The sequence below is a fragment of the Cucurbita pepo genome, chromosome 12, assembly GCF_057944985.1.
Source record: "Cucurbita pepo subsp. pepo isolate OVF chromosome 12, ASM5794498v1, whole genome shotgun sequence".
Lineage (NCBI taxonomy): Eukaryota > Viridiplantae > Streptophyta > Magnoliopsida > Cucurbitales > Cucurbitaceae > Cucurbita > Cucurbita pepo.
The window spans coordinates 13,866,262-13,884,605 of NC_141809.1; the positions used below are offsets into that span (position 1 = coordinate 13,866,262).

Below are 18,344 nucleotides of genomic sequence, written 5' to 3' on the forward strand. Positions count from 1 at the left end.
AATTATAAATATTTTGTGAATGGTTCCAAAAATTTTGGAAGTATAAATTATTATTTTAAAAAGTATGAAATATTATAAATCTACTCTTCATCTTCCTTCTTGACAGCCACATAAATCTCCCCTTCATCTTCTTCCCTCCTCTCTGTTTCAGACATGTACGGCCTGAGAAACAGAGCTCAAAGCTCTTCAAATCCCACCGCCTCCATTTCCGCCATTTTCACCTTCTTTTCCCTTCTTTTCCTTTGCTCCTTCAAACCCATTTCTTCAAATCCCCAAACCCTCCAAACCGCTCGATCCCTTTGCAATGGCACTCTGTTTCCAAATCTCTGTTTTTCAAAGCTCTCCTCTTTTCCCCAACTCGCCTCCCTCTCGCCGGAAAAGCTCGCCGGCTCCGCCCTCAACTTCACCAACGACGAGGTTCACGGTGCCTACGCCAATTGCTCCAAGCTCAAGACTCTCTTCTACGGAGGTCTGAGTCCCACTGACCGCCGCGCCCTCGATGACTGCCTTGAGCTTCTCGATGGCAGCATTGCCGAACTCCAAACTTCGATTTACGATCTTTCCCCGTCGCAGTCCGCCGCCCGCCACTCCCACGATCTGTTGACGTTGGTCAGCGCCGCCATGACTAACCACCGGACTTGTCTTGATGGGTTTTATAATAGTTCCGGGACTGTGAGGAAACGGGTGGAGCTGTATTTGGGGAAAATCGAACAGCATTTGAGTATTGATTTGGCTATGCTGAAGAAAATCCCTGGAGTTAAACGGGCTGCCACGGCGGAAGAGGTGTTGCCGGAGTATGGGGCGGTGAGAGGTGGGTTTCCGATGTGGGTTTCCGTTAAGGATCGGAGATTGTTGCAGGCGGCGGTGAATGAAACAAAGTTCAATTTGGTGGTGGCGAAGGATGGCTCCGGGAATTTCACCACTGTCGGCGAGGCTGTCGCCGCCGCTCCAAATTCGAGCACGACCAGGTTTGTAATATACATAAAAGCAGGGGCCTATTTTGAGAATGTCGAAATAGAACGGAAAAAGACAAACTTGATGTTCGTCGGCGACGGGATCGGCAAGACGCTGATAAAGGCCGACCGGAATGTCGTCGACGGCTGGACTACCTTCCGATCAGCCACCGTCGGTCAGTTTCCGTTTCACTTTTTTTTTTTTTTAATAAATAAATAATTAATTACTTTCATTAAAATGATGAGACCACCTGACGATCATCAGATCTTGCCTCTGAAATAATTTATTTATTTATTAATCATAATTTTGGATCTGTTCTAATATTTTAAAATTAGAAAACGTTTCTTAATTTAATGTGTTTTTTTTTTTAATTTTAGAAAATAAATAGGTATAGAATTGAAACTTAAAAAAGAAAATAAAAATTTAAAATAGAAAAGGGAAATCAGTAGATAATGGTTGAATATAAAATAGACTAAACTAATAAAAAAAAAAATTTAATTTAAAATTTTAATAATATTTTAAATTTTTTAAAAAAAATTTAAAAATTTAAAAACACTTGTTTTTTTTGTTTTTTGAAATTGTTAATATTTTATTTAAAAAATATCTTTTAATTTTGAGAAATTTCTGTCAACTTTCAAAAATTTCTTTAATATAATTTTTAAAATTTTTTTAAATGTCATTGAATATTTTAAAAATAATAATTTTAGTATATATTTAAAAATATTAATAAACTTTTAACTCTAGATAATAGATGGTTTTCGTTTATATATTGGCGATAAATTTTTTTGAATTTTTTTATTTATAAAAATTAAGGGTTAAGGTTATATGTGTTTTCAAATAAAAATAAAAATTAAAAGGTATTAATAAAAAAATTTAATTAAAAAATATTTTTGAAATATTATTGGTAGTTTGATAATTTTTAAAACATTTAAAATTATTATTGAATTTTTTGAAAATTTAAGGATGTTTTTTATTAATTATTTTGAAAGTGGCAGAAGGGTAGGGGAAGGCGAGTACAGTGGGCCCAGTGGGCCCAGTATGGCCCAAAAGCCGCTAATATGGGCGAACCGCATGTGGGTTGGATAAGATTGCCAATCTCCGGAAAAAAGGGCCGTTGCCTTTTTCAATCAATTTTTAAATTTATTCTATAAATTCATAAATGTTTTTTAAATCTACTCTTTATTTGGTCTTATAATTTTTTAATTTTTTTTCGAGAATAATAACATATGTTAGTTACTATGTTCAGCCGCGGTCGGCAATGGGTTCATAGCGAAAGGCATAACATTCGAAAACTTTGCTGGTCCAAGCAAGCACCAAGCGGTAGCCTTCCGAAGCAACTCCGACTTCTCAGCATTTTACCAATGCAGCTTCATCGGCTATCAAGACACTCTCTACGTCCATTCTCTCCGTCAATTCTACCGCGAATGCGACGTCTATGGCACCATCGACTTCATCTTCGGTAACGCAGCAGTCGTCTTCCAAAACTGCAATCTCTATGCTCGAAAACCCAACTCAAACCAACGCAACATATTCACAGCTCAAGGTCGTGAGGATCCTAACCAAAATACCGGAATCTCAATCCTCAATTGCAAGGTTGAAGCCGCCTCTGATTTGATCCCAGTTCTTCCCTCTTTCAGAACTTACTTAGGTCGACCCTGGAAGCTCTACTCGAGGACGGTTTTTCTCAAGTCATTTATTGGGCAGTTGGTTGAGCCAGTCGGATGGCTTGAGTGGAGTGGGACATTCGCATTAGATACTTTGTATTATGGGGAGTATTTGAATCGCGGGCCTGGTTCTAATACAACTGGACGAGTCACTTGGCCAGGTTATCGGGTCATTACTAACTCAACGGAAGCGAGTCAGTTTACGGTGGAGGCGTTTATACAAGGTAGTGAGTGGCTGAACTCGACTGAGATTCCTTTCTTCTCCGGCTTGGCTTGACCATTATCCCTTGAAGGTGCAATGTTTCGATGCTTTCTGTTTTTGTAGTGACTAAAATGGTTTGACGTTGTTCGAAGAAGTTAAAAGTTGGTTAATCTAAGATTATATATTCTCAATCTTTTTACAAAAATCAACTAATTAATGATATTAATTAGATGATTTAATGAAAATTAAAGCCTTAATTTGAGGAAGGGTATGAGTTAGTCAAGAAAAAAAAAAAAAGTGAATTATTATATTAATAAATAATAATAAATAAAAGGAAGGGTTAAAAATATGGTGAAAATAAATAAATAAATAAATAAATAAATAAATAAATAAAAGAAAGAAAGAATAGTCCAATGATTAAAGTTAAAAAATAAAAAAGAAAAAGAAAATAATAATTATTTTTCCACTGCTTTTTATGATTCTTTGTTGACTGCTGCTCTCCCATGCCAGGTTGCTATCAACAGCTTTTTCAGACCTAAATTAATTAAACACTTCTTCCTAACAAATGGGTCTATTCAATTTTCATTTATTTATTTATTTTCAATGTTAAATTTTATAAAATTTAGCCTTAAATTTAAGGTTAATTGGCTGCTGTTCCTATCAAAAACAAGCTTAATTTTAGGGTTTCTATTATCGAGCTACTGAAAAAGAAGTTATTTGTTACCGGGGATGTAGGAGAATGTCAGAGCATCAGGTGCTATGTGAGATCCCATAATAATTAGAGAGAGTAACGAAACCCTAAACCCTAAACCCTAAATCTTATACCCTAAATCCTAAACCCTAAACTCTAAACCTTAAACTTTAAACACTAAACCCTAAAACATTTCTAAGAGTGAAAACTTTTCTAATAGATGCATTTTAAAATTATAAGATTGGTGACGATACGAAACGGATCAAAGCGAACAGTATCGATTAGTGGTGGATTTAGATATCGGTTAGTGATGTGCTTGACCTGAAACATGCCGAACAGAATGTCACAAGTGTTGGTTGGGTGGTCAGAGACTCATAAATGCCCCTTGTGATTCCAATTTTTGGGGCAAAGGGAACTTCCCATCTCCACACGAACAAACTTCCCCCCAACATACCCACTTCAACACTCAAAAATCATATTTTTATTTTTATTTAAAAAAAAAAAAATAATATGAATTAATTGTCTTTCCCTTTTCCTTTATAAATATACTCATCACCTTCACACAAAGCTCTGCTCAACAGCCTTTCCCTCAGACCTTCCATCAATGGCCGCTCTCACTCCTCTGTTTTTCCTCACCCTCCTCTGCTTCTTCCCCTGCAACAATGCCCACCCTTTCCACCGCCATTCCCGTACTGCCCATCATAACTATAGAGACGCCCTTACCAAATCCATCCTCTTCTTTGAAGGCCAAAGGTCCGGCAGGCTCCCCTCCAACCAGAGGATGACGTGGCGCCGGAACTCTGGCCTCTCCGACGGCGCCGCCATGAAGGTACTTAACGCAAACACACCCATTTAACTTGTTTCTGTTTGAAATGTTTATTTATGAAGTGGGGTTGTGGTAATGTAGGTTGATTTGGTCGGTGGCTACTACGACGCCGGCGACAATGTGAAGTTTGGGTTTCCTATGGCTTTCACTACCACCATGCTTTCGTGGAGTGTTCTTGAATTTGGTGGGTTGATGAAGGGGGAGCTTCAGAATGCTAAACAAGCCGTTCGTTGGGCTACTGATTATCTCCTCAAGGCCACCGTTCATCCCGACACTATTTATGTTCAGGTTGGTGATGCTAACAAGGATCATGCCTGTTGGGAGAGGCCTGAGGACATGGACACTCCCCGGAGTGTCTTCAAGGTGGATAAGAACAACCCAGGAACAGAGGTCGCCGCCGAGACCGCCGCTGCACTCGCCGCCGCATCACTGGTTTTCCGTCGAAGTGATCCTACTTACTCAAAGATTCTTGTCAGAAGAGCCATGAGGGTACGTCAAAAGAACCTACCTTGGAGAAACAGAGCAAAACAGAGTAAAACAGAGCATTTTGACTAAGCTCCATTATTTTGTTTTGGGTTTTCTGCAGGTTTTTGAGTTTGCTGATAAGTATAGAGGGTCTTACAGCACTGGCTTGAAGAAATATGTATGCCCATTTTACTGCTCTTACTCTGGATATCAGGTAACAAAGCTCAAGAACACTAAAGCTTCCATTTTTATGAGGAAAAAACAGAGTTTTTAAAGCAAATTTGTTGCAGGATGAGCTTCTGTGGGGTGCTGCTTGGCTTCAGAGAGCCACCAAAAACCCCAAATACCTCAACTACATTCAAGTTAATGGACAGACCCTCGGCGCTGGTGAGTTCGACAACACGTTCGGTTGGGATAACAAGCACGTCGGTGCCAGAATTCTTCTCTCAAAGGTCGATAATAGTATGATATTGTTCGCTTAAACTCACTTTCCCAACTTATTGTCCTTAAAAAAAAGTGTTTGGTTTGATGAATTCACAGGCGTTTTTGGTGCAAAAGATGAAGTCTCTTCATGATTACAAGGGCCATGCCGATAATTTCATATGCTCCCTGATTCCTGGAGCTTCTTTCTCCTCGACCAAATACACTCCAGGTTCGTACTAAGCCACAAGAGCCTTATACTCAAAGTGGTGGAGGGTCGTGTTTGCTAACGAAACTATCTTTCTTTTTGGTTTGTGAAGGAGGGTTGCTGTTCAAAATGAGCGACAGTAACATGCAGTATGTAACATCCACTTCATTCCTGCTATTAACATACGCCAAATACTTGACCTCCGCTCACATGGTAGCGAACTGCGGCGGCGCCACCATCACCCCCAAAACCCTCCGCTCCATCGCCAAAAAACAGGTACATTCCGGAATCCAAAGCAGAACTAGTTTTGATTTTGTGGGTACTGATAAAAAAAAATCCACTTTTGGTGGCGTATAGGTGGACTATCTTCTTGGGGACAACCCTTTAAAGATGTCCTACATGGTGGGTTATGGGGGAAGGTACCCTAAAAGGATCCATCACCGGGGATCATCGCTGCCGTCCATTAAAGCTCATCCGGCCAAGATCCAATGCTCAGCAGGGTTCAGTGTGATGAACTCTGCAGCACCCAATCCAAACCTGCTGATTGGTGCAGTGGTGGGTGGGCCCGATCAGAACGACAGGTTCCCAGATCAAAGGTCGGATTACGAGCAGTCCGAGCCTGCCACGTATACCAATGCACCCCTTGTAGGGTCACTTGCTTACCTGGCTCACTCCTTCGGCCAGCTCTAGGGAGGGGGAGAGGACACTTTCCCTCTAAATGGAGGGTTACCCCGTTGGGCCTTTTTTTTTAAAAAGTTATAATTTTTAAAGAAAAAACGTGAGGGCACATGGCCTAAAGGGAAAGGCTCGAGCCCCTACATTATTATTGACTTGGATTGGTAGATTTCAATGCTTTTTTTTTCTTCCTTTTTTTGAGTCAAATTATGTAAGTTTTTAAGGAAATGTTTTGTGTGGGCCAAGTGTCTCGGATGGTGGGTATGTTTGGTTTTTATTAGATGAAAAACGCTTATGAATATAGCTTCTACAATCGTAAACGATCCATCGTTTATTTGGTTTTTATTAGATGAAAAACATCAGTGTTAATTTTGATTGTTTGATCATTTCAATTGGGTATGTTCGATTTTTTTATTACCCGAAAGAAATTCATAAAGAGAACAACTTAAAAGTAGAGATGGAAAAGAACATAAGATTCTCCTCACTTTATTTTAATAAAATATTATAGTCATATGCCACCATTGATTATAGGCACATTTAGTTCAAGATTGGATCTTTATAGTTTAATCATGATTTGTGAATTGGCTTGCAACGTTTAAGCGAATTTTGTTTCATGAATAAAACTTTAATGTTTTTAAATGATACTGACTTATGCACGAAAATAATACTTTCTTTTTATTCGTTGTTTACTAAAATAGAGAATAACCCTATTGTTTATAAACATGATATTGGATTAAATTTGATGATAGCCAAAGTACAAACATAGGCAGACAAAAAATGATATCAATTTTAGGTATGAAGTTACAAATTGGTGCTTTTAGTTGCTTTTATTATTGTTTTGTGGGTACCCAAATTGAATAGCTCCCAAATGTTGAGTAGCCATAGGCTGTTGAGTGTGTGGGGACACAGCTAATTCTCTCCTACAAGCTTGTTTTGTTCTGTGTCATGTTGTGCATGGACTTACATGTCTGTCTCTTAGAGTGAAGTTTCAAATACAAAACTTCCTGTGTTACACATTAATGTCACAAATTCAAAGCTTACTAAAAATAGATAGCGGCAGGGAAAAGTTGTAGGCAAATATTGGGGTGAGGGGTTTAGATTCATGGCTTTGCAGACCAATATAAATTTTGCAGTGCTCAGAGATATTTTTCAAATGGAACATTAAACAAAAGAGCTGCTTCGCCACGGCACAATCTGGGTGGGTCTAGAAGTCACCCTCCACCCATGGCCATTGTAGGGAGATTTCACATCGCCGTTGCTGCCTCCGCTGTCCGCGGGCTTGTTTTAGGCTTGGCATGGCTCTCTTGTGTGGCCCGGTGCAGCTCCACCCCTGCACCCCATTTTTCTGGTGACTTCTTAGCCTTACGAGGCCGCTTCCTCGCCAACACTGCCCCAAGCACCCGCTTCCTCGCCGACACCGCCCCAAGCACCCCCACAGCCCCAAGCCAAGGCACCCCCATAGCCCCAAGCCAAGACACCCCCACAGCCCCAAGCCCAGGCACCCCCAGCACCCCCACAGCCCCAAGCCAAGACACCCCCACAGCGCCAAGCCAAGACACCCCCACAGCGCCAAGCCAAGGCACCCCCACAGCGCCAAGCCAAGGCACCCCCACAGCCCCAAGCCCAGGCACCTCCAGCACCCCCACAGCCCCAAGCCAAGGCACCTCCAGCACCCCAACAGCCCCAAGCCAAGGCACCCCCAGCGCCCCAAGCCCAAGCGCCCCCGTCACCCCAAGCCCAAGCGCCCCCGTCACCCCAAGCCCAAGCGCCCCCGTCACCCCAAGCCCAAGCGCCCCCGCCACCCCAAGCCCAAGCGCCCCCGCCACCCCAAGCACCACAAGCACCCCCGCCACCCCAAGCACCACAAGCACCCCCGCCACCCCAGGCACCAAGGTTTTCGATATTACAACCTATGGTGCCAAGCCTGATGGCAAGAAAATCAACACACAGGTGAGAGGTGTTGAGAGTTGTTGGAAGTGAGTCCCACGTTAGCTAATTTAAAGAATGATCATGACTTTATAAGTAATGAATACATCTCCATTGGTACGAGTCCTTCTGAGAAAGTTCAAATCAAGCCATGAAAGTTCATGCTCAAACTGAACGATATCATACCATTATAGACAGTAGACAGTCGTGGTTCCTAACCAGAGCTTCATACCATTTAAATTTAACTCCACGTTTAACAATATTTATACAAACATTAAAGAAACGGATGACATTGAAACATGCAGGCATTCATGAAGGCGTGGGTAGAAGCATGCCATTCGGGCGGTCCGGCGAAGGTTGTTTTCCCACCAGGGAAGTTTCTAACGGGGCCGTTGGTGTATGCCGGGCCATGCGATGCACCAATGACCGTTGAAATTCAAGGCACTGTCTTGGCAACCACTGATATTACTGAATATTCATCTCCAGTATGGATTCTATTTGAATCCATCACTGGTTTGAATCTCATTGGTAATGGAACCTTTGATGGTCAAGGTCAAGAAACATGGATGTATAATGATTGTCGCGACAACCCTAGTTGCATTATGCCCCCAGCCGTAAGCATTTAATTTTATGTTTAATAGATCAATTAACTCGTTCGTTTAAAATGGTTTAATTATTATGAATTTGATGCAGTCATTAAAGTTCAACAAGGTGACCAATAGATTGATGGAAGGGATTTCTTCGCTCAACAGCAAAGGCTTCCACATATTCTTGGTTTTAAGCCACCATCTTAGAGTTAATAATCTGAACATAATAGCTCCCGATCATAGTCCTAATACGGATGGAATTCACATCAGCCAAGCCAAACTGATAATGTTACCATTACAAGTTCCATCATAGGCACCGGAGATGACTGTGTTTCAATTGGCCATGGCTCTGGCAATGTCACCGTTTCCAATGTCACCGTTTCCAACATCAAGTGTGGCCCAGGACATGGCATCAGGTATATAATATGAGGGTTTTGACTTGTGTAGTAGGTTTGAAGTTCTAGAAGTAAAGGTCGGATTGAAATGACTTTCTAGAAAACCCTAAACCCTAAATTTAGAATTTCTGACTTGTGTAGTAGGTTTGAAGTTCTAGAAGTAAAGGTCGGATTGAAATGACTTTCTAGAAAACCCTAAACCCTAAATTTAGAATTTCTAGAAAGCCCTAAACCCTAAATTTAGTTTACAAGTTTGTGATAACAATATCAATATCATTTGCCAACATCCTATACGAGCGTTTTGGCTCATTTTAGAAGTTTAAGGGTCTATTTGAAATGACTTTTTCGGGTTTCCTAAAAATCCCTGAACCTTAAATTTGTGATAACAATATCAATATCAATATCACCGTTGCCAACATCCTGTGTGGCCCAGGACATGGCATCAGGTATATGATATATGAGCGTTTTGGCTCATTTTAGAAGTTTAAGGGTCTATTTGAAATGACTATTCGAGTTTCCTAAAAATCCGTAAACCCTAAATTTAGTTTGCAAGTTTGTGATAACAATATCAATATCACCGTTGCCGACATCCCATGTGGCCTAAGACATGGCATCAGGTATATGATATGTGAGCGTCTTGGCTGGTTTTAGAAGATTAAGGGTATGTTTGAAATGACTTTTCGAGTTTCCTAAAAATCCCTAAACCCTAAATTTGTGATAACAATATCAATATCAATATCACCGTTGCCAACATCCCGTGTGGCCTAGGACATGGCATCAGGTATATGATATATGAGGGTTTTGGCTCATTTTAGAAGTTTAAAGGTCTATTTGAAATGACTTTTCGAGTTTTCTAAAAATCCGTAAACCCTAAATTTAGTTTGCAAGTTTGTGATAACAATATCAATATCACCGTTGCCGACATCCCATGTGGCTTAAGACATGGCATCAGGTATATGATATGTGAGCGCCTTGGCTCGTTTTAGAAGATTAAGGGTATGTTTGAAATGACTTTTCAGAGTTTCCAAAAAAACCCTAAATCTTAAATCAACATCACGGTTGGCAACATCATGGGATGCCCTGGACATGATATCAGGTATATAATATATGAGCGTTTTGGCTCGTGCTGTCGGTTTGAAGTTCAAGTGTCTATTTGAAATGACTTCTCTAAAAAAAAAAACCCTAAACCCTAAATTTCGTTTACAAATTTGTGATAAGGATGTTGATTTAAATTCGATTTTGCAGCGTGGGAAGTCTAGGAAAATATAAAGATGAGAAGGATGTAAGTGGAATTTTTGTATCAAATTGCACACTCAAGAACACCACATTTGGAGTAAGGATCAAGACATGGGCAGATTCTCCTCCAAGCCAAGCTACCAGAATCCATTTCCAAGACATTGTCTTAGATTCAGTCAAAAATCCAATCATTATAGATCAATTTTACGGTTCGAAGAAAAACAAAAAGGTAATAAGTAACTACGTTCAATAGCGATAACGATAACGATCATGACCGTGATATATCGTTTATGCTTCTCATGCAGCCATCAAAGGTGAAGATCAGCGACGTTTCTTACAAGAACATTCAGGGCACGACTATATCCCTCGTCCCCGTTTCATTACAGTGCAGCTCAGCGGTCCCGTGCGATGGCATCACATTGGAAGATATCGATTTGGCCTTTATTGGGTCGGATCGGAAAAAGGCGTTGGTCGGGAATTCATGTTTGAATGCCAAATTTAAGGCCACAGGAAAACAGAACCCACCAGCTTGTGCATAGTTTTGTAAGATGTAGCTCAATTCTTCATTTGTACTTCTTGATGCAATTTCATAATGCAATCGAGATTGATCATTATTTATGTCTCAAAATAACTCATAACCAAAGGCAAAAAATAACCAAGCCATCAATCTTGGGAACCATACATGATTTGAGTGTCCTAGTAAGATAATCGTGGCAATGGCGAGAGGTTTTAAGCTCTTTCACGTCCTGTTCTTAGTGTTTGCTTCGTGGGTGCCACTTTTGACGGTGCCACAGGCACATTTGATCATGGCTTCAATCATCGATGATGTGACATTTGAGTAAAAAAGAGGTACATGAATGAATCGAAACCATATTATGAGAGCGACCCTGAGAATAAGATAACTAAGAAAGACTTAAAAGAAAGTCACTACTTAGTATTTTCTTGGCATTATTGTGTCAAGGTGAATACTACTTTCAAGATTAGGTAACCCGTTCCATTCCCAAATTCAAATTAGTAATTGAATTTACTAATTGAGGTTACACAAAATCGGAGCCTGAACGGATATATTTTGCTTTAAGACGAAAAATTACAATTTTTTTGTACCGTCCAAACTCCCTTTGTGTATGTGCTTCCCGGAAACGTACAGTACTCTATTCCATTACAAAAATCGGGCGTAATCAACTAGACCCAATACAGTATTCTTTCGAATTTGTAATTCACATATGGCACTTGGCTTTCTCCCATCAATCAATTCTATTGCATTCTATCTTTATCAAATTTCTGTTCTGCGATATTTGAGAATCATTGTCAATACCTCGGTGTAGGTCGGGGTAATCCTTTGTCCCACAGTCTGGGTCTATTTACAATTAGCCAATTAAGAATTCTCTAAGAATTCTTAGATGTACTCGTACTAGTAAGTGCGGGTCTATTTACAATTAGCCAATTAAGAATTCTCTAAGAATTCTTAGATGTACTCGTACTAGTAAGTGCATCTTTGATGCAGCCATCGATTCTCCCGAGAGGTCACAATTACCACGAACAAACATATTAATGACGAGGAACACATTTTTGCTATTCTACTAATTGCTTTGCTATTTTGCCGAAGCTTGGTTGAGGAAGAATTACGGGGCATAAATCGATTTTTTTTCCATTCATTCGAATCGCGTGGCATTCGAGTTCAAATATAGGTAAAATTAAACTAATAATCTCAGGAGAGATTTTATAAATTGATTAAATTTAATCAATTTTACAATGGAATACTATATGAAGAAAGCTTGGCCGTCAACACTAACCAAACACGACATCAAAGTCGAAGGATCCAACGTAAAAAAAGAACACTAATGTTATACAGCACAAGCCGGCGGGTTCTGCACGCCAAAAGTTGTGATCTTTGCATTCAAACATGAAGAAACAGTGGTCGTATTCCTCAAGCTGGCCCCGCCGTAAGACAAGTTTATGTCCCTAAGCTCCACCCCCTCGCATGGAAACAACTCGCTGCACTCCAACAACACTGCCACGTTCGTCGTCGACGTCCCACGAATGTTCTTGAAGTGAATGTCGCTGATCTTCCATTTCGAAGCCTACATAGATTAGTTGCAGTTGTCAAATTCCCCAATTTAGGGAATGATCTTGAATTTATAAATAAAAAATAAGAAGCTCAGACCAAGACCAAAACCATGGAGAGAACATTTTTGTTGTGGTTACCTTGTTCTTCTTGGTGCCGTAGGTTTGATCAATGATTATGGGGTTTTTAACTTTATCCATCACAATGTTGTCGAAGGTTATTCTCATGGCCGACCCTGTCACCATGCCCGCCCATGTCTTGATTCTGACACCATTAGTGGTGTTGAAAAGGGTGCAATTTTGCACCAAAATGTCCGACACACTCCTCTCTGTTTTATACTTGCCCAAGCTACCGACACTGATGCCATGTCCAGGGCCACAAGTGATATTGGTGACGGTGACTTTCTCACAACTATGGCCAATAGAGACACAATCATCACCGGTGCCAATGACGCTGTTAGAGATGCTGATCAATGTTGAGGTGCTAAGGTGCATTCCATCGGTATTGGGGCTGTTTCCCGGAGCCATAATGTTCATGTTGGTTGCGGTGAAATTGTAGCATCTGAACACCGTCGTGTGAAAGCCCTTGCTGTTAATTGAAGTCAGCCCATCAACAATTGAATGGTTCACCTTCGAGAATTTAATCGACTACACAAAAATAAATAAATAAATAAATTAATTAATTAAATACAATTAATTTATTTTTAAAATAAGAAGTGATTGAATTATGCATAATTATAGTTACGTTTGGAAGAGCCTGGCACTTGTTGTTGGTCTTGCAGTCATTGTAGGGCCACGCGGCGGGGCCTTGGCCGTCAAAGACGCCGGAGCCGGTGAGTATGAAGCCGATTATGTCTTCGATGGAGATCCATTCAGTTGTAGAATATTGAGTAATATCGGTTGTGGCCTTCACAGTTCCCTGAATTTCGACGGTGATCGGCCTGCTTTGGCACGGACCGGCGAAAACCAACGGACCCACCAGAAATGTGCCTTCTGGGATTAAAAACTTCGCCGGACCGGACGTGTTCCGGCATGCTGCAATCCACGTCGTCATGAATGCCTGCCACGTGGAAAATCAAATGTTTAATTTTTTTTTTCTTTCTGAAATTAAAAGATTGAAGTTTATGATTCACCTGTGCATCATCGGTCTTTCCATTAGCTTTTGCTCCATAATTTTTAACATTAAAAACTCCATCACCATTCCCATTCTGATCAACAGCCGCCTTCATGTCATCTGTTGCCACACTGCCGCCGGTGTTTGCCAGAGTTCCGATGCCGTCCATGCGATTCGCAGCGCCTGTAACGTCGTCCGGAATGGCAGCCAAATTTGCACAGCATTGCCAAGAAAATACACAGAGAAGGGTTTGAAAGAGTAGTCTAAGATTTCTTGTGGTTGTCATGGTGCAATGTCTTAATTTGGAAGCACAAATGGTAAACGAGAATGTTTTGTTTGATTTTGTGCCAATGATTGGAAGCTCTATTTATACATGTTTTATGGGAAAACTAAATTTAGAACATTGGAACAGAATTGATATGTTGTGGCGGCTGTTTTCTGCCTTCCATTTAATTTGGTTTGTAACTATAATTCAGTTACATCGACAGTTGAATCATCGGAAAAGCTATTAAAACAAGAGATTCATATTTAATATTAAATTATAGTTTCATTTATTACCATTTTCCTGTTGTAGAGTACTTTCACAAACCATTTAAGCGGAAATTAGGAAAATATTCTCATTTTTCATTCTCTATGGTTCGATAAATGTTGAGGATAATTCACAAAATTTCAATTCTCAATCTTCGTCTGTCTCTAAATTAGAAATGTAACATAAAATAAGATATGTTCCAAACGGTGTAACGCCTCATACTTAGGATTTAGAATATGAATTCAGAACACGATGGTTCGACTTTGTTTCTAATTATGAAAACTATCGTCATAGACCAACACGAGTCCTTTCAATATTTTTTGTTCTCACTTACATACATCCAAGAATTTTTTTTTAAGAGATTGTTCAACATTGAATTACTTCAAGTAAAACATGCACGCTTAACCACAGAGTTTCTATGATTGAGCCAATGAAAAGGAATGTGCACCTTATTGGTATCAATAGTAGCTTTCATTTCCTTTAAACTTTTCTTAGTTATCTTATCCTCATGATCGTTTTCGTAATGAACCCATTTGTAACACCGAGTAAAGGAAGAGTATATGAATGAACCGATACCACATCTGAACGAGAATGATCCTGAAGATACGAACCCAAACTCACCGCGAACAGATATTGTCCACTTTGGTCTGTCACGTATCGTTTTCAGCCTCATGGTTCTAAAGCACGTTTACTAATGAAAGGTTTTGTAACGACCCAGACCCACCGCTAGCAGATGTTGTTCTCTTTGGGCTTTTCCTTTCGGGCTTCCCCTCAAGGCTTTAAAACGCGTCTTCTCACTAGCAGATATTGTTATAAATGGTATCAGAGCCAGACACCGGACGATGCGCCAGCCTTCTCGTTGTTCCCCGAAGGGGGGTAGACACGAGGCGGTGTGCCAGTAAGAACGCTGGACCCCAAATGGGATGGATTTGGGGACGTTCCCACATCAATTGGAAGAATGAAAGAGCGCCGACGAGGACGCTGGGTCCTGAAGGGGGTGGATTGTGATGTTCCACATTGGTTAGGGAGGAGAACAACCCTCCATTTATAAGGGCGTGGAAACCTTCCCCTAGCAGACGCGCTTTAAAGCCTTGAGGGGAAGCCCGAAAGGGAAAGCCCAAATTGGACAATATCTGCTAGCGGTGGGTCTGGGTCGTTACAGGTTTCCATATCCTTATAAAGAATGTTTTGTTCTCCTCTCCAACCAACATGGGATCTCACAAAAACTCCGTGCTCCATGGTTAAACGTGTTTTACTTGGAGTAATTCTATGTCGAGTGACCTTTAAGAATTTTATGTTACGTTCCAAATCTAGAGACAAAAATATGAGTTAATTGTCTAGTTTAATTGAAATTTTGGGAGTTTTTCTCTTCATATTTTTTGTTGTAAGAACAACATAATACATTAAATGTAATAAGAGGGATCTTAACAACAATCTTTCACGTTATCAATGGGAAATTACCCAAACAATTTGTTGTGCAAAAACAAATTAAATGAAAGGCAAAAGACAGCCGCCACACCTATTACAAGCTATAACACATTCAATATTTAGAACAATTCTCCAAACCAATCCAATTCTGTTCCAATGTTCTAAATTTAGTTTTCCCCTAAAACATTCATAAATAGAGCTTCCAATCATTGGCAAAATATCAAACAAAACATTCTCCTTTACCATTTGTGCATCCAAATTTAAGACAATTCACCATGACAACGACAACAAATCTTAGCCTCTTTCAAACCCTTCTCTTAGTATTAGCTTGCCAATGCTGTGCAGAGGTGGCTGCCGTTTTCGACCACGTTACAGTCGCTGCGAATCCCATCGACGGGATCGTCTCAACCGCCAATCAGCAGCATCGTCCACCAGCACCACCGCTGCCTCTCGGTATCGGAACTCTGGCAAACAGCCGCGGCAGGGTGGCAATAAATGGCACGAAGGCGGCTGTTTATCTGAAGGGGAATGGTAATGGTAATGCAGTTTTTGATGTTAAAAAATATGGAGCTAAAGCTAATGGAAAGAGTGATGATGCACAGGTGAATCATAAACTTCAATTATTTAATTTGAGAAATTATCTATAAAAAAAAAAAAAAAATTAAACATTTGATTTTCCACGTGGCAGGCATTCATGACGACGTGGATTGCAGCATGCCGGAACACGACCGGTCCGGCGAAGTTTTTAATCCCAAAAGGCACATTTCTGGTGGGTCCGGTGGTTTTCGCCGGTCCGTGCAAAAGCTGGCCGATCACCATCGAAATTCAGGGAACTGTGAAGGCCACAACCGATATCAGTGAATATTCTTCACCTGATTGGATCTCCATCGAAGGAATAACCGGCCTCATACTCACCGGCTCCGGCGTCTTTGACGGCCAAGGCGCCTCCGCTTGGCCCTACAATGACTGCAAGACCAACAACAACTGCCAGATTCTTCCAAACGTAACTATAATTATGCATAATTCAATCCCTTCTTATTTAATAATAAATTAATTGTATTTAATTAATTAATTAATTTATTTATTTATTTATTTTTTTTTTTTTTGTAGTCGATTAAATTCACGAGATTGAACCATTCAATTGTTGATGGGCTGACTTCAATTAACAGCAAGGGCTTTCACACGTCGGTGTTCAGATGCTACAATTTCACCGCAACCAACATGAACATTATAGCTCCGGGAAACAGCCCCAATACTGATGGAATGCACCTTAGCACCTCAAAATTGGTCACCATCTCTAGCAGCACCATTGGCACCGGTGACGATTGTGTCTCTATTGGCCATAGTTGTGAAAAAATCACCGTCACCAACATCACTTGTGGCCCTGGACATGGCATCAGTATCGGTAGCTTGGGCAGGTATAAAACAGAAAAGAGTGTGTCAGACGTTTTGGTGCAAAATTGCACCATTTTCAACGCCACCAACGGTGCCAGAATCAAGACATGGGCGGACACCATATCTGGGTCGGCCGTAGGAATAATCTTCGACAACATTGTGATGCGCAAAGTTAAAAACCCCATCATTATTGATCAAACTTACGGCACCAAGAAGAAAAAGGTAACCACAACAAAAATGTTCTCCGCGGTGATTTATTTTTTACTTATAAATCCATGATCATTCCCTAAATTAGTAGTAATTTGAGAACTACAACTAATCTATGTAGGCTTCGAAATGGAAGATCAGTAACGTTCACTTCAAGAACATTCGCGGGACGTCGACGACGAACGTGGCAGTGTTGTTAGAGTGCAGCGAGTTGTTTCCATGCGAGGGGGTGGAGCTTAGGGACATAAACTTGTCTTACGGCGGCGCCAGCTTGAAGAATACGACCATTGTGTCTTCATGTTTGAATGCAAAGATTAAAACTTTTGGCGTGCAAAACCCGCCGCCTTGTGTTGTATAACATTAATACGACCAAGCTTGTACCTATTAATATTGATGTAAAATGGATTAAATTCTATAAAATTCCCCTAAAGTTATGGGTTTTTGTTTTATTTATATTTAAATTAAAAAATAATTAATAATTTTTTTTATTCAAATATAAAAACAAAACAAAATTTACATCGTCAATATATATAATTATATCGTTTTCTCGTCAACTCTTTCGATCTTCTCCAGAAAAAACTCCCTGAGATAAAGTTTCTTCTAATGACGACGACGATGTTAATGAATATGATGATGATTTATCTGTCCACCCAATTAGCCAAGTGGCTTCATCAAATTCTTCGGATGAAACACTCTCTGCAACTTCATTTTCTACGGATTTTTCTGAATCTGGATACTCTTCCTCGTCATAATTATTAACCACAACATTTTCTTCGTCATTCTTTTCTGGGACGGATTTCGTCGTTACGGTTTGAGTTTCGTCAAAGACAGAGTCTTCCGGTGGAGAATATTTTACCAATATTTGCGACGTTGTGTGGCTACAACATAATATCACAAATAAGCAATAATAAAAATGAGTCATTATTACAATATCGATATTGTTTTTTAGTCCTAACCGTGAATGGCTGATGAGATCAGTTGATGAAGACCGACGAAACAGTTGCAATTCATCTTTTTGTCGAGTTTCTTCGTCTACGCAACGGGTACTTTCTCCAAAACCAACATCGAGATTTGAATCATCGTCTCGACCCCTTTTAGGAGGGGTTATGATCTTCTTTCTCATCTTGAACGTAGAAACTGCGAGTAAACAACCAAAAACGAAAGCTCCACCACCCCACGTGACCCATCGAGATAGGTTGTCCGATCTCAAGCTTAATTTTTCCTGATCGAACGGCATTGATATCATCGGTTAGAGAAGGAGGGAGACGTGGAAGGCAGTTGATATCTTTGGGAGCTTAAATTTAAAAGGCTTTAAAGTTCCAAAAGTATACGAAGGTTCTTTGCTTGTAAAACGATAA

General features: G+C 40.3%; 5 protein-coding genes and 1 pseudogene across 7 annotated transcripts; 4 read left to right on the plus strand and 2 right to left on the minus strand.

Annotated features, from left to right (window-relative positions):
- Nucleotides 1–83: 83 nt before the first annotated feature.
- Nucleotides 84–3,006, plus strand: LOC111807471 (pectinesterase). Its single transcript, XM_023693210.2, has 2 exons — nt 84–1,129; nt 2,201–3,006. The coding sequence occupies exons 1-2, from the start codon at nt 154–156 to the stop codon at nt 2,893–2,895; spliced, it is 1,671 nt and encodes a 556-aa protein (XP_023548978.2). The 5' UTR covers nt 84–153; the 3' UTR covers nt 2,896–3,006.
- Nucleotides 3,007–4,067: 1,061 nt separating this feature from the next.
- LOC111807472 (endoglucanase 17) lies at nt 4,068–6,462 on the plus strand. The gene is made up of 7 exons (XM_023693211.2): nt 4,068–4,340; nt 4,419–4,826; nt 4,924–5,016; nt 5,093–5,254; nt 5,343–5,454; nt 5,543–5,706; nt 5,788–6,462. The coding sequence occupies exons 1-7, from the start codon at nt 4,116–4,118 to the stop codon at nt 6,118–6,120; spliced, it is 1,497 nt and encodes a 498-aa protein (XP_023548979.2). The 5' UTR covers nt 4,068–4,115; the 3' UTR covers nt 6,121–6,462.
- Nucleotides 6,463–6,594: 132 nt separating this feature from the next.
- LOC111807763 (exopolygalacturonase-like) lies at nt 6,595–10,863 on the plus strand (annotated as a pseudogene). Its single transcript, XR_015423134.1, has 6 exons — nt 6,595–7,810; nt 7,949–8,055; nt 8,337–8,645; nt 8,725–9,034; nt 10,259–10,478; nt 10,555–10,863. The product of XR_015423134.1 is annotated as an exopolygalacturonase-like (transcript).
- A 1,080-nt stretch (nt 10,864–11,943) lies between these two features.
- Nucleotides 11,944–13,750, minus strand: LOC111807474 (exopolygalacturonase-like). The gene is made up of 4 exons (XM_023693215.2): nt 13,447–13,750; nt 13,059–13,373; nt 12,455–12,961; nt 11,944–12,330 (listed from the first exon to the last, which is right to left on the minus strand). The coding sequence occupies exons 1-4, from the start codon at nt 13,711–13,713 to the stop codon at nt 12,094–12,096; spliced, it is 1,326 nt and encodes a 441-aa protein (XP_023548983.2). The 5' UTR covers nt 13,714–13,750; the 3' UTR covers nt 11,944–12,093.
- A 1,894-nt stretch (nt 13,751–15,644) lies between these two features.
- On the plus strand, nt 15,645–17,435 carry LOC111807764 (exopolygalacturonase-like). The gene is made up of 4 exons (XM_023693632.2): nt 15,645–15,986; nt 16,073–16,387; nt 16,495–17,001; nt 17,108–17,435. Exons 1-4 carry the CDS (start codon nt 15,660–15,662, stop codon nt 17,342–17,344), a joined length of 1,386 nt encoding a protein of 461 aa, XP_023549400.2. The 5' UTR covers nt 15,645–15,659; the 3' UTR covers nt 17,345–17,435.
- Nucleotides 17,247–18,248, minus strand: LOC111807479 (uncharacterized). 2 transcript variants are annotated; one of them, XM_023693221.2, is made up of 3 exons: nt 17,943–18,248; nt 17,504–17,864; nt 17,247–17,367 (listed from the first exon to the last, which is right to left on the minus strand). In XM_023693221.2, the coding sequence occupies exons 1-2, from the start codon at nt 18,230–18,232 to the stop codon at nt 17,537–17,539; spliced, it is 618 nt and encodes a 205-aa protein (XP_023548989.2). In that variant the 5' UTR covers nt 18,233–18,248; the 3' UTR covers nt 17,247–17,367; nt 17,504–17,536. The 2 variants fall into 2 exon arrangements, with proteins under 2 accessions (XP_023548989.2, XP_086985060.1); XM_087128934.1 differs by lacking the exon at nt 17,247–17,367 and having other exon boundaries at nt 17,448–17,864.
- Between the last annotated feature and the right edge of the window lie 96 nt (nt 18,249–18,344).

Coding starts and splice junctions, on each gene's coding strand:
- LOC111807471 (XM_023693210.2), top strand. CDS start 154: ATGTACGGCCTGAGAAACAGAGCTCAAAGCTCTTCAAATCCCACCGCC. Junction 1,130..2,200: donor CTTCCGATCAGCCACCGTCG/GTCAGTTTCCGT, acceptor TACTATGTTCAG/CCGCGGTCGGCAATGGGTTC.
- LOC111807472 (XM_023693211.2), top strand. CDS start 4,116: ATGGCCGCTCTCACTCCTCTGTTTTTCCTCACCCTCCTCTGCTTCTTC. Junction 4,827..4,923: donor TTGTCAGAAGAGCCATGAGG/GTACGTCAAAAG, acceptor GGTTTTCTGCAG/GTTTTTGAGTTTGCTGATAA. Junction 5,707..5,787: donor GCTCCATCGCCAAAAAACAG/GTACATTCCGGA, acceptor GGTGGCGTATAG/GTGGACTATCTTCTTGGGGA.
- LOC111807474 (XM_023693215.2), bottom strand. CDS start 13,713: ATGACAACCACAAGAAATCTTAGACTACTCTTTCAAACCCTTCTCTGT. Junction 13,374..13,446: donor GAAAGACCGATGATGCACAG/GTGAATCATAAA, acceptor TCCACGTGGCAG/GCATTCATGACGACGTGGAT. Junction 12,331..12,454: donor ACGGCACCAAGAAGAACAAG/GTAACCACAACA, acceptor TAATCTATGTAG/GCTTCGAAATGGAAGATCAG.
- LOC111807764 (XM_023693632.2), top strand. CDS start 15,660: ATGACAACGACAACAAATCTTAGCCTCTTTCAAACCCTTCTCTTAGTA. Junction 16,388..16,494: donor ACTGCCAGATTCTTCCAAAC/GTAACTATAATT, acceptor TTTTTTTTGTAG/TCGATTAAATTCACGAGATT. Junction 17,002..17,107: donor ACGGCACCAAGAAGAAAAAG/GTAACCACAACA, acceptor TAATCTATGTAG/GCTTCGAAATGGAAGATCAG.
- LOC111807479 (XM_023693221.2), bottom strand. CDS start 18,232: ATGATATCAATGCCGTTCGATCAGGAAAAATTAAGCTTGAGATCGGAC. Junction 17,865..17,942: donor GATCTCATCAGCCATTCACG/GTTAGGACTAAA, acceptor ATTATGTTGTAG/CCACACAACGTCGCAAATAT.